This window comes from Lampris incognitus, chromosome 9, assembly GCF_029633865.1.
Source record: "Lampris incognitus isolate fLamInc1 chromosome 9, fLamInc1.hap2, whole genome shotgun sequence".
Classification (NCBI taxonomy): domain Eukaryota; kingdom Metazoa; phylum Chordata; class Actinopteri; order Lampriformes; family Lampridae; genus Lampris; species Lampris incognitus.
Genome location: NC_079219.1, coordinates 1,818,552 through 1,830,319, shown reverse-complemented (window position 1 = coordinate 1,830,319; position 11,768 = coordinate 1,818,552). Strand labels below are relative to the sequence as shown.

General features: G+C 44.7%; 1 protein-coding gene across 4 annotated transcripts in view; it reads right to left on the bottom strand.

Annotated features, from left to right (window-relative positions):
* Window positions 1-4,160: 4,160 nt before the first annotated feature.
* The window catches only part of LOC130117738 (myelin-associated glycoprotein-like), a 55,865-nt gene continuing 48,257 nt past the window's right edge, over window positions 4,161-11,768 (bottom strand). For 3 of the 4 annotated variants that reach the window (XM_056285925.1, XM_056285924.1, XM_056285926.1), the window contains 4 exons: window positions 7,951-8,050; window positions 7,252-7,354; window positions 6,898-6,951; window positions 4,161-6,583 (listed from right to left, as the gene is read on the bottom strand). In XM_056285925.1, coding sequence (XP_056141900.1) covers window positions 6,419-6,583; window positions 6,898-6,951; window positions 7,252-7,354; window positions 7,951-8,050 — 422 coding nt within the window. In that variant the 3' untranslated portion in view covers window positions 4,161-6,418. The remainder of the gene's footprint in view (window positions 6,584-6,897; window positions 6,952-7,251; window positions 7,355-7,950; window positions 8,051-11,768) is intronic. The other variant, XM_056285927.1, reaches the window with a different exon arrangement.

The following is an 11,768-nucleotide window of genomic DNA, read 5'->3' as shown; positions in this document are numbered from 1 at the left end:
CCTGAGTCCACTCTTTCAAGCCAGTCTCTCTCCGTGTCTGAAGATCGAGATTTAGTTTATCGTCATTTTGCTGTTGTGCCTGTGTATACAAAGAAACGAAATGCCATCCCTCCCGGTCCACAGCAGTGCAGCAGAAAAGATATAAATGTATATCTAAAATTTCCATAAAAACGATGCCACCAAAAACATGTAAAACAGAAAAGCAAAGAAAGCACAAACGGTTAGCAACAATTAAGGTCCTCTGTTTCTCTCCATAGTAACGACGACAATGATAAAATTGTATTTACGAGAGTTAATTTCCCTGTTGAAGCCGTTAGAACATCGAACAGTAAAACAATCCATCTAGGTTAAGTTTGAGCATTATAATTAACACGGAACACTTAATTTGGCAGAGATAAAGACATTGAATAATTAGTCATGATGGTGTTGTTGTACCTGTGTGTGTGTGTGTGTGTGTGTGTGTGTGTGTGTGTGTGTGTGTGTGTGTCTTCCTGGAGCTCCCTCCTCTTAGCTGTGGCCTCTGCTGAATCGTTTTACTGCTATAACGTCCTCGTCATCTCCTCGCTCTTCTCATTACCACAGTCCAGGAAGTTTGTCTGTAAACTTCCTGAACTGTCATCACAAATTAACTGTCATCTAACCGTTAAACTACCTGGAAGCATGTTTTCTTACACTGCATGCAGTTCAACAGTCCAGTTAATTGATGTCCTTATACCTGCTGGACCGGTTTGCACAGGACAACTGAGTGGTTTTTCTCATCACCTGATGGTGTTTGGCTTTGCCAGTAGAAACCTATCGTGTTCTCAGCTGCAACCCTCTCATGTTTAGAAGTGTATGAAATTCAGAGAGACGACACAGAAATATTTAGTTGCCTGGGCCTGTGAAGTCGTACACAACTTTGAAAAAGGGAAATGTCCGTGTGAAATCAAAACCCATTTCCTGTTATCTTGAGGGAGTACACCTGCAGCAGATATGCTGCAATAAGTTCCTACTGAGCAATGTTTTAATGACTCAGTCTGTTGTAACGATGCTAATAGCTAGCTGCCTGTTGCTTTCTGCTAAAGACCATCACGTTTGGCTGTGATGTTACACTGCTGCCAGGTCGTCCTTAGCACCCGTATGAGGAAACAAGCACACGTTTAATCATAAATGTGGGAGGACAAAAATACACACACAGAGCAGAAAGAGTGTGTGTGTGTGTGTGTGTGTGTGTGTGTGTGTGTGTGTGTGTGTGTGTGTGTGTGTGAGCGCGTGCTACAATATTGACATTGCTGCACTCAGTGAAACCAGGTTCCTGGATGAAGGCTCCCTGAAGGAGGACACCTACACCTTCTTCTGGAAGGGATACCCTGCAGGAGGACAACATCAGCACGGTGTGGGATTTGCAATAAAAAACAGCCTCCTACCAAGACTCACTGAAACACCGATTGGCATAAGTGAAAGGCTCATGTCGCTCAGGATCCCTCTGGCCAAGAAACGCTATGCCACCCTCCTAGGTGCCTATGCACCAACACTGCCATCAGAGGATGACGTAAAGGACCACTTCTACCAGTCACTAGATGAGGCTCTCCGTCATATACCCAAGGAGGACAAGATCTTTTTGCTGGGCGATTTCAACGCCAGAGTGGGGAAAGACAACAAGGTGTGGAGTGGTGTCATTGGTGGGCATGGCATTGGGAAAGTCAATGCAAATGGACTGCGCCTCCTAAGCCTCTGTGCTGAGCATGGCTTGACCATCACAAACACCCTCTTCCAATTAAAAAATAAGCACAAAACATCTTGGATGCACCCACGCTCCAAACATTGGCACCTATTGGACTACATCATTGTGAGACGTGCTGATACAAAAGACGTCTTACTCACTCGTGCAATGAGAGGTGCTGAGTGCTGGACAGATCACCGGCTCATCATGACCAGGCTCCAGGTGGAGGTACGCCCTGCTGTTCGTCTCCAAAGGTCAGGAAAGAAGAGGCTTGACTGTACCCGACTAGGAAAGGCTGAGGTCCAGAACAATCTCCGCCTCTCTCTGGCTGAAAACCTGGAAGACATTGAGCTTCTCTTGAGCACGGATGATTCCATTGACAGGAAATGGTCTTCCGTGAGCTCCAGGTTCTACAAGGCAGCATCCCAATCCATCGGTTACAAGAGCAGAAAACACCAGGACTGGTTCAATGACAACACAGGCACAATAACTTCCATACTCAAAGGCATGCATAAAGCACACAGTGCTGTCCTCAACAATCCCACATCAGCTACACACCGGCAACAATGGCAAGCATCCAGGAGAGAGGAGCAGTCAACCCTGCATGCCCTGCAGAATGAGGGGTGGATATCGAAGGCAAATGAAATACAATAGAAATGATGTGCACAACATGTATGATGCAGTGAAAACCATCTCCGGCCCGAGACACTGCTCTGTCTCCCCCCTGAAGTCTGATGATGGTACCACCCTCATAAAGGACCAGAAACTCATCACAGACAGATGGGCAGAACATTTTGGGACCCTTTTGAACCAGCCCCCCCCCCCCCCAACAGATCCCTCAGTCTTGGACGTTAACTTTCTACACCGTTTTTCCGCCGATCTACTTCCGTGTCTATTGTCTTTTCAAAATAAAAGCACTTTCGCGTTCACAGAAAACAACAAAATAAAAGCAATATAACAAATATATTAAAAATGCAAAATGTATACACATGAACCACGCTGTGCACTGGGGTCATTTACAGATGGTGATGGCAGGAACTGCCGGTATCTTCATTAAGAATGACTTAGTGACCTCATGTATGAATCATGCATCAATAATAGCCTAATTTTACGCATGATCCATGATGATGAAGACACAGAAGAATATAAATGCATAGCATATTGTCAATATTTTAGAGACCCCCAAAATGTCACAAATCACGTTTTCAGGGGAGCTCACGTCTTATTACGGGGAGCCAAGCGCCCCCGGGCTCCCCCGTAGTTCGCACCCTGCTCAGGTGAAAAGAGGCTGCTGGTGACTCTACATGTATGGAAGCAGGCATGTGGTAGTCCGCAGCCCTCCCCGGATCAGCAGGCGGGGTGGAGCAGAGACGGGGACGGCTCAGAAGAGTGGGGATACAATTGGGGAGAAAATGGGGGGGGGGGGGTTAAGTGTAGTGACTGCGTCAACATGGACGACACGCCTCGGACCGGTCCGACAGAGACACTTTGATATGTTGGTATGAAGAATGTTTTAATGTTGTCAAAAAGCAGTCCAAACCTGTGGTCAGACGCATCAAATGACACTGCTAAAGACACGACGGCCTTCTGAAGACGCACACAGGACAGTCCTACACCACAGTGTGTTTCCTCACAACGCTTCAGCGTCTCACTGTCAAACAGGTCACGTGGCTTTCTCCTGGTCTGGTTGTAACACTGCTGCGTCTTCGGCCCCCCATCGGAGCTGTGTTACTACACACATCATTCTGCTGGGGCACTTCAGCCCGTTACGTCGACTCCTCTCCCTCCCATTTCTCCTCCACTGCTGCGTTTTAGGCCACGCCATCCACAATATGGACTCAGCCTTCCCAGTAGAGAAACATCAACGAGAGCAAATTAAAATCTCCGAAGAATAAACATTACAAATGGGAAATACCTGATACTTTATCAAGCCCAAAAAACCCAGAATTGACAGAAAAGAACAGATAATAGTGCACCTCAGATAGCCGATGGTGGCCGACAGGATCATGCCATTCAATAATATCAAAGTGATTTTCAGTTTGATAATATTACTGAGGACTCCGCAGTGTTGATCTAAAGTCAAGAAAGACAGTTTGTCAACAACTTTGTGACGTGTGTTGTGGCAGGTGTTACTTGCACTCAGTAAATGTAAAAACAGACGCACATTTCTAACAGATGCATTTTGAACACAGCTAGCTTTAAGTGTGCGCAGCCACACAACAAAATAGAGTGAAAGTGAGGCCCTTAACGTGTCAGAAAGTAATGGCCAGACAGTACCATGTGTAAAAGTGATTACTTACCCTGTTGTTTTAATGGGGGTGTTTTGGTGATGATTAAGTCTGGTTTCACTTTGTCCACCAGATGTGGTTTAATGTGACAGCAGAAATACAGAACATGAACAAGGACCAGTTTTTTCTTCTGTCGTGCCAATAAACGACCATTTCCACTTCATTTTTTCCACTTTATTTATCTTTGCATGGAGCTGAAGACAAATGCTTGAATTTGCTCGAGGCAGGAAACACTTAATTGAAAGAAAAGAGCAAGCATACTACATCACTGTAGAAATCCTATTGTCATTGAGTAATAACAGTTCTAATTTGCAGAGATTGCAAAATGCTGATCAAAATTATTGTGTCAATTGTATAACAAAAACTCTTCTTCATAATCATCATTATGATCAGGACAAAGTATAGAACATACACATTTCCTTTACAACACACCAAGTGGTCAAAGATTAGGTGAGACATAAGTGATGTTTCCACACTGTGCGCTCCTGTTCAAGAGGACAAACAAAAACAACAGGAAGGTGTCACGAGGCATCCAGAGATGGGAGCTGTTTGTCCATGCTGGCCTTGTGAAGCAGTCAGCAGAACGCTGTGAAACTCCCGTCACTGGTGCAGGCAGAATGCATGGATGCATGCCGCAGCAGTGTCTCGACAATGAATTAATACCGGAGATGTCGTTTACAGTCATGATCGACGGCCAATATTTACTAGTGAGCGTCCTGGTCTGACTTTGCATGATGCAAACGAATTGGTTCTACCGCTTGTTTCTCATGTCGTCTATTGGGGCTGGTTACAACACGACTGAGAGCTACATGAAAACACAGCTGAGCAACTTTAAGACAGAGCGGCTGCATGATGTTTGACAAAAACACATATATCTGACCTGCCACATTGGCTTGGAGCATTGTTGTACAACTTGAACTTTTTAACCATAGATTAGTTACATGTTTGACTACTAACAAAATAGTCATGCGTGTATTTACACACTAGCATCCCTCTACTTATCCACGAACATGTTATTAATACACCATTAATGCAATCTTTATCATGTTAGACCATTAGTGAGCTTCAATATTACACCCGAGGTTGATCAAGTGCCTTTGAATTTCACAACGACAAACCGGTCAGTGTCACTGAAACATGTGATGCAGCCCCGTAAGAGATAACGCCACAACTCACGCTTCACAAACACACACAAATACTGTGAGAAGCACTCTCAGGCAAACCCTTAAGACCCAAGAGACCAGTGTCCTCTGATCTTTCAGCACTGTTTGAGTGTACACATAGTATATGCACACACACACACACACACACACACACACACACACATTGTCTGGATGAGATACACTTTGGCCGATGCGTATGTATATCCTGTTTTTAATTGCGTATTCCCTGTCAGCTAACAGGTATACTTTAGAAGAAATAATGAACAAGGTGTAGTCGAAGCTTAATGGAAAATAAAAGAGGACTTTGTATTGCCCGAAGTGCAGTATACTTACCCACAACCAACCACCTGAAACACAAAATGTCAGTTTTCAGACCTGAACTTCCCTTTTTTTTTTGTCAAAACAATGAATTTCTTTTTAAATCGCTTTAAGTGACCAAGCCTCCTCATTTCTTACACACAGAAACAAAAACAACAGTGAAATTCCCAAAGAGTTACAGCACATACACAAATACACGCATGTGGAAATGTGACACTGAGATGAAAGCCTTCAGTGGAACACAAATCTGGTTCTCACCTTTAAACATGTATTTTCTGGGGATGCCTTGGTGCGTAATTCATCACTAGAGTGAGAGGGGAGGAGTGTGCCCCCCCCCCCAGCCCATGAAGACGTCTAAATACAAAACTAAAAAAAAAGGACCGTCGTTCCTTTCCCTGACGCATTGACTGGCAGCAGACACAGTGACAGTTACAAGAGACACTCAGGAGCAGTAGCAATGGAGAGCAGAGCTGTGGGTGTCCACCGCTCAGCGGCAACTTGAACAACGATGAAGAAGAGGGAGACATAAATGATGTCATCTAAGAATGTGCACTTCGGAGACTTGAGAGGCTGTGTGCATCAAGACCTGGTTGACTGATATCGGACTTCAGAGAACTTTTTACATTGTCCACTGGGCCTAGCTCCAACCCAGAATGTTCCGGTTTAAACCAGATGGTGACATGTGACTGAGCCTCCCAAGGAGGAGGTGGGGAGGTCGGGCTGGTTTGGAGATGGGTAACGGGAGGCAGGGTAACAAGCTTTGTAATTCAGCCGAGGGTTACAGTAAATCATAGGGGGACAAATGAGAGACAAGGACTTGTACGAGGACGCTGTCTGCCGGAGCAGTGGAGGGAGACCCGGTTTAATGGGTTGGAGGGAGGATGTGAACGTGAGCATGGTTTGCCACTGTGTCTCGTCAAGCCGAGGGGTCAGGGAAGGATCGCGATTCATTTGGCTTTGATTTCCATGTAGTCGCAGCCGTCATCCCCCCTCCCCGATGCCCCCTCCCGAGACCTGGCCCCGGCCCTGGTGAACTCCAGGGCAGCGTAGTTCAACTCTTGCCTCTCCAAGTCTGCCAGAGTGCCCACAGGCTGAAAATCCCCGTCTTCTCCCTGCGGAGAGAAAGACAGTGAAACCTATCAGAGTCCTGACTTGCCAGCGCCGGGCCAACCAGAGCATCTCAGACCACAGACAGATAACACAATGCCATAAAGACGGGGAGGACATTAGTTGTTACTGGTCACCGTACTGTGGGTGCTGACAAGGATGCTTGCTGTTAGGTTAGCAGTTCCTGTTAGCACTGATGCAGCCATGCAAGAGCAGTTTTGGAGGTTTGAAGGCAGATACAGAACAAAGAAGCGGATGTGTAGGGGCAGGCTGTCACCGAGGCTTGTATTCTTATGGGGGATTTGTTTAGGAACCTTACCGTGGTCTCCTCTAGAATGGAGTTAAACTTTGAGCCCAACAGCTCTGTCTTAAGCTGTGCAGGAGTTAGGGGAGAGAAAAAACAGAGACAGAAAAACGCAGAGAAGCGATAAAAGCAAGAGAAAACAGTGTCGGAAAAGGTCATGATCGAAGCTACTTGATTTGGTAGTGGGAGAGATTTGCTCTGGGAACACAAAGCTTAACGTTCCTCATTCTCAGAGGGCAAATGGGGATTCATAGATTAAGAGTTGATTTTCATGACATAGAACTAGCCCCCATCCTGTTTCAACAATCTGAGAACGGTCATCCAATCCATTCTCCATCATAATCATAATCATTGACATCAACATCTCACCACTTTCTTCCTCAGATTTTGTTTGTCCTTCTTGACTGCGCTGTAGTACAAAGCTGGATTCTCCAGTTTAGAGACCAGGTCCTGCCCAGGGTTTCCATTCTCTCTGGGGGACGGAGTCACATAATCAGACTCGGTCTCGCTGCCACTAACTTTGGGCGACACCCCAAGCCTGGACATCCATTTTAAAACAACAAGCTCTACGAGGTTATGCTCGAGGCCAACTCTGGCTGTGGTTGACGGTGTTATTTCATGGGTTTAGTTGCTGAGCTTATTCCCACTTCAGGAATACTTTGCTGTAGGAAGCTAGCTTTTCCATCCAAATATGCCTTGGAACTAAAATGAAGCACCGTGGTTAAGGGGTGAAGGATACAAAGCGGTGTCAAAGCAGGGAATCGTGCCTGCAAAATGTAAGGTTAGTCCAGCCTACTAACCCAGTCCAGAGGGCACCAATGTGGATTTCCAAGAAATTGAAAAGGGACGTGTGGTGGCAAATAAATGGAGGTTGCTCTGGATACATGATTTTGATTCTCACCTCCTTGGAGCCAACATTCACTCGTGTACTGTATACATAATTCTGCTTTAGAATGGATGACTAGGCTTAAGTGTTTCCTTGTATTCCAAAAAACCAAAGCTCTGTGAGAATAAATGACCACCTGTACCTTGCCTTGCTCTCAGCATTAGTTTGTGAGGTACACTTACTTCTTGTTGTTGTGGCCAACATATCTCACGGCTGCAATGATGAAAGCTATGACTGCCACTCCGCCAATGGTACCGACTATTACCGCCATCATGTACTTTTCTGAGAGGAAAAAAAAAGTGTAAAATGAGAGAACATTGATATGCAGTCTTCACTTGGGGCTTTGACTCATTAGACCACTGGATGTTTACATGAACAGCATGCAATAAATAAAACACACCAGATTTACAATGGTAGCAGCAATATTAACAGCTGCTGTGTATTAAATCAGCAACGTATTTTTCATCACCCTCGTAAAGATGACCAAGGTGCTTTTTTTTATTCTCCACAGCATGGCAGCAAGATGTACGTATTAATTTACAAGCCATAGCTCAAAAGACTATCGTGGAAGAAGAGGCGCTATGTCCACACACAAGTTAAAGTCATATTTCTGTACTCATGAGTGAGCCATGAAGCAGCCCCTACATTTCCCATGAGGTTTTGTGCCCAGAGGCAGACAAAATGCATCATGAGGCCAAGACTTGTAGGGGACTGATCTGAATGGCAGCTGTGTCACTGTCCTACAGCCACCACACTTTGCTGCCAAAATGAATTTGCTGCAGACAGGGCTGCAGCCTCTCTCCTTACCTGTTCAATTTGGCAACTGAGCCACTTGCTATAGCTCTTAGGGCAGAGGATGGCATTAAAGGTATCTCACGAGGTGGTAAATTGCATAAGGTATCACTTTATGCAGATGACCTGTTGTTATATATATCCAACCCAACAGAATCCATACCAAAACTATTCTTACCCTGGATAACTTTGGTCGCCTGTTAGGTTATAGACTATTCAAAGAGCTTGTTTTTTTCCGATTAACCACACTGATAGAGACTACTCTAGCTTTCCATTTAAACTTGAACATAATGTATTTACATATTTAGGAATCAAAGTCACCCATACAATGGGGAGGTTACATAACCATAACTTTAAAACACTAACAGAACGAACAAAACAAGATTTTAAAAAGTGGTCAACGCTACCAATTTCATTAGCGGGCCGCATTAATATACTTAAAATGGCAGTCTTACCCAGATTTCTCTATCTTTTTCAAATGATTCCCATATTCATACCTAAGACAAATTTTCAACAATTAGATGGATTAATTTCATCATTCATCTGGAACAATTCAAACCCCAGGATGAAGAAAATATACTTGGAGGTCCCTAAGGAGACGGGGGGGGGGGGGAAATTAGGCTTGCCTAACTTTATTTGTTACTACTGGGCTGCGAACATTGTAAAACTTTTACATTGGGCATTTACACATAAGAATCAACAGGGTACAGATTGGGTTCATATGGAGCTCTTATCCAATCCTTTACCGATATTCACCTCTCCACTACCACATAATCGTAGCATACAAATAACAAACCCAGCGGTTAAAGCTTCACTGAGGATATGGCTCCAGTTTAGGAGGCATTTTGGATTAAAGCATGCTAGCGGTCTTTTTCCAGTAGCAAATAATCAAGTCTTCTCGTCATCTGTGTTAGATAACGCATTTCAACATTGGCATAGAAATGGACTGGTGTTTTTCTGTGATCTATTTAAAGATGGAACATTCACCTCATTTGAAACACTTACCAAAGACCATAACATACCCAGATCCCATTTTCTTAGATACCTTCAAATCCGTAGTTTTGCCAAGAAAGTATTTCCCTCATTTCCGTATCTGCCACCCAGGAGCCAATTAGATGTTATTCTAGAGATGGATCCCTTTGGGAAGAGACGGGTCTCTATAATTTACACCCTGATACAGGGATTGAAACAGATATCCTGGGACAAAACTAAAACTGCATGGGAGAGAGATTTGGGTGCACAGCTTTCTGAAGAGGCGTGGCGGGACAGCTTAACTCGTATACATACGTCCTCATTGTGTATACGACATGGGTTAATTCAATTTAAGGTGCTTCACCGTCTTCACTACTCGGGGGACAAGCTTGCCAGAATCTTCCCCACCACGGACCCTGGCTGTCCGAGGTGCAGCCATAGTCCAGCCTCGGTGGGACACATGTTCTGGGCATGCCCCTCCCTCAGCACTTACTGGGGACATATATTTAATGTATTCTCACATATCTGTAAACAGACCATAACCCCTGACTTTCACACAGCCATCTTTGGCACACCACCCCCTAACTGTAAGGTCACAACCTTGCAGGCACATGCTCTAGCATTTGCTTCATTGCTAGCTACGCAGACTTATTCTATAAACCCCAATTCCAGTGAAGTTGCAAATCCTTTTCCACCTATATTCAATTGAATACACTACAAAGACTAGATATTTAATTTTCAAACTGATAAACCTTATTGTTTTTTTGCAAATATTCACTCATTTTGAATTTGATGCCTACAACACATTCCAAAGAAGCTGGGACAGGGGCAACACAAGACTGGGAAAGTTGAGGAATGCTCAAAAAACACCTGTCTGGAACATTCCACAGGTGAACAGGTTAACTGGAAACAGGGGAGGGAGTGCCATGATTGGGTATAAAAGGAGCATCCCCGAAAGGCTCAGTCGTTCACAAGCAAGGATGGGGCGAGGTTCCCCACTTTGTGAACAACTGCGTGAGCAAATAGTCCAACAGTTTAAGAACAACGTTTCTCAACGTACAACTGCAAGGAATTTAGGGATTTCATCATCTCCAGTCCATAATATCATCACAAGATTCTGAGAATCCGGAGAAATCTCTGCACGTAAGTGGCAAGGCCGAAAACCAACACTGAATACCCGTGACCTTCGACCCCTCAGGCGGCACTGCATTAAAAACCGACATCATTGTGTAAAGGATATTACCAGGTGGGCTCAGGAACACTTGGGAAAACCATCGTCAGTTAACAGTTGGTCGCTACATCTACAAGTGCAAGTTAAAACTCTACCATGCAAAGCCACAGCCAGATATCAACACCACCCAGAAACACCGCCCGCCGGCTTCTCTGGCCCGAGCTCATCTGAGATGGACTGACGCCAAGTGGACAAGTGTGCTGTGGTCTGACGAGTCCACATTTCACATTGTTTTTGGAAATCATGGACGTGGTGTCCTCTGGGCTAAAGAGGAAAAGGACCATCCAGATTGTTATCAGAGCAAAGTCCAAAAGCCAGCATCTGTGATGGTATGGGGGCGTGTTAGTGCCCATGGCATCATGGGTAACTTGCACATCTGTGAAGGCACCGTTAATGCTGAAAGGTCCATACAGGTTTTGGAGCAACATATGCTGCCATCCAAGCGACGTCTTTTTCAGGGACGTCCCTGCTTATTTCAGCAAGACAATGCCAAGCCACATTCTGCAGGTGTTACACCAGCGGGGCTTTGTAGTAAAAGAGTGAGGGTACTGGACCGGCCTGCCTGCAGTCCAGACCTGTCTCCCATTGAACATGTGTGGCGCATTATGAAGCGCAAAATACGACAACGGAGACCCCGGACTGTTGAGCAACTGAAGTCGTACATCAGCAAGAATGGGAAAGAATTCCACCTACAAAGCTTCAACAAGTAGTATCCTCAGTTCCCAAACGCTTATTGAGTGTTGTTAAAAGGAAAGGTGGTGTAACACAGTGGTGAACATGCCCCTGTCCCAGCTTCTTTGGAACGTGTTGCAGGCATCACATTCAAAATGAGTGAATATTTGCAAAAAAACAATAAAGTTTATCAGTTTGAACATTAAATATCTTGTCTTTGTAGAGGATTCAACTGAATATAGGTGGTAAAGGATTTGCAAATCATTGTATTCTGTTTTTATTCACGTTTTACACAACGTCCCAACTTCACTGGAATTGGGGTTTGTATTTAAC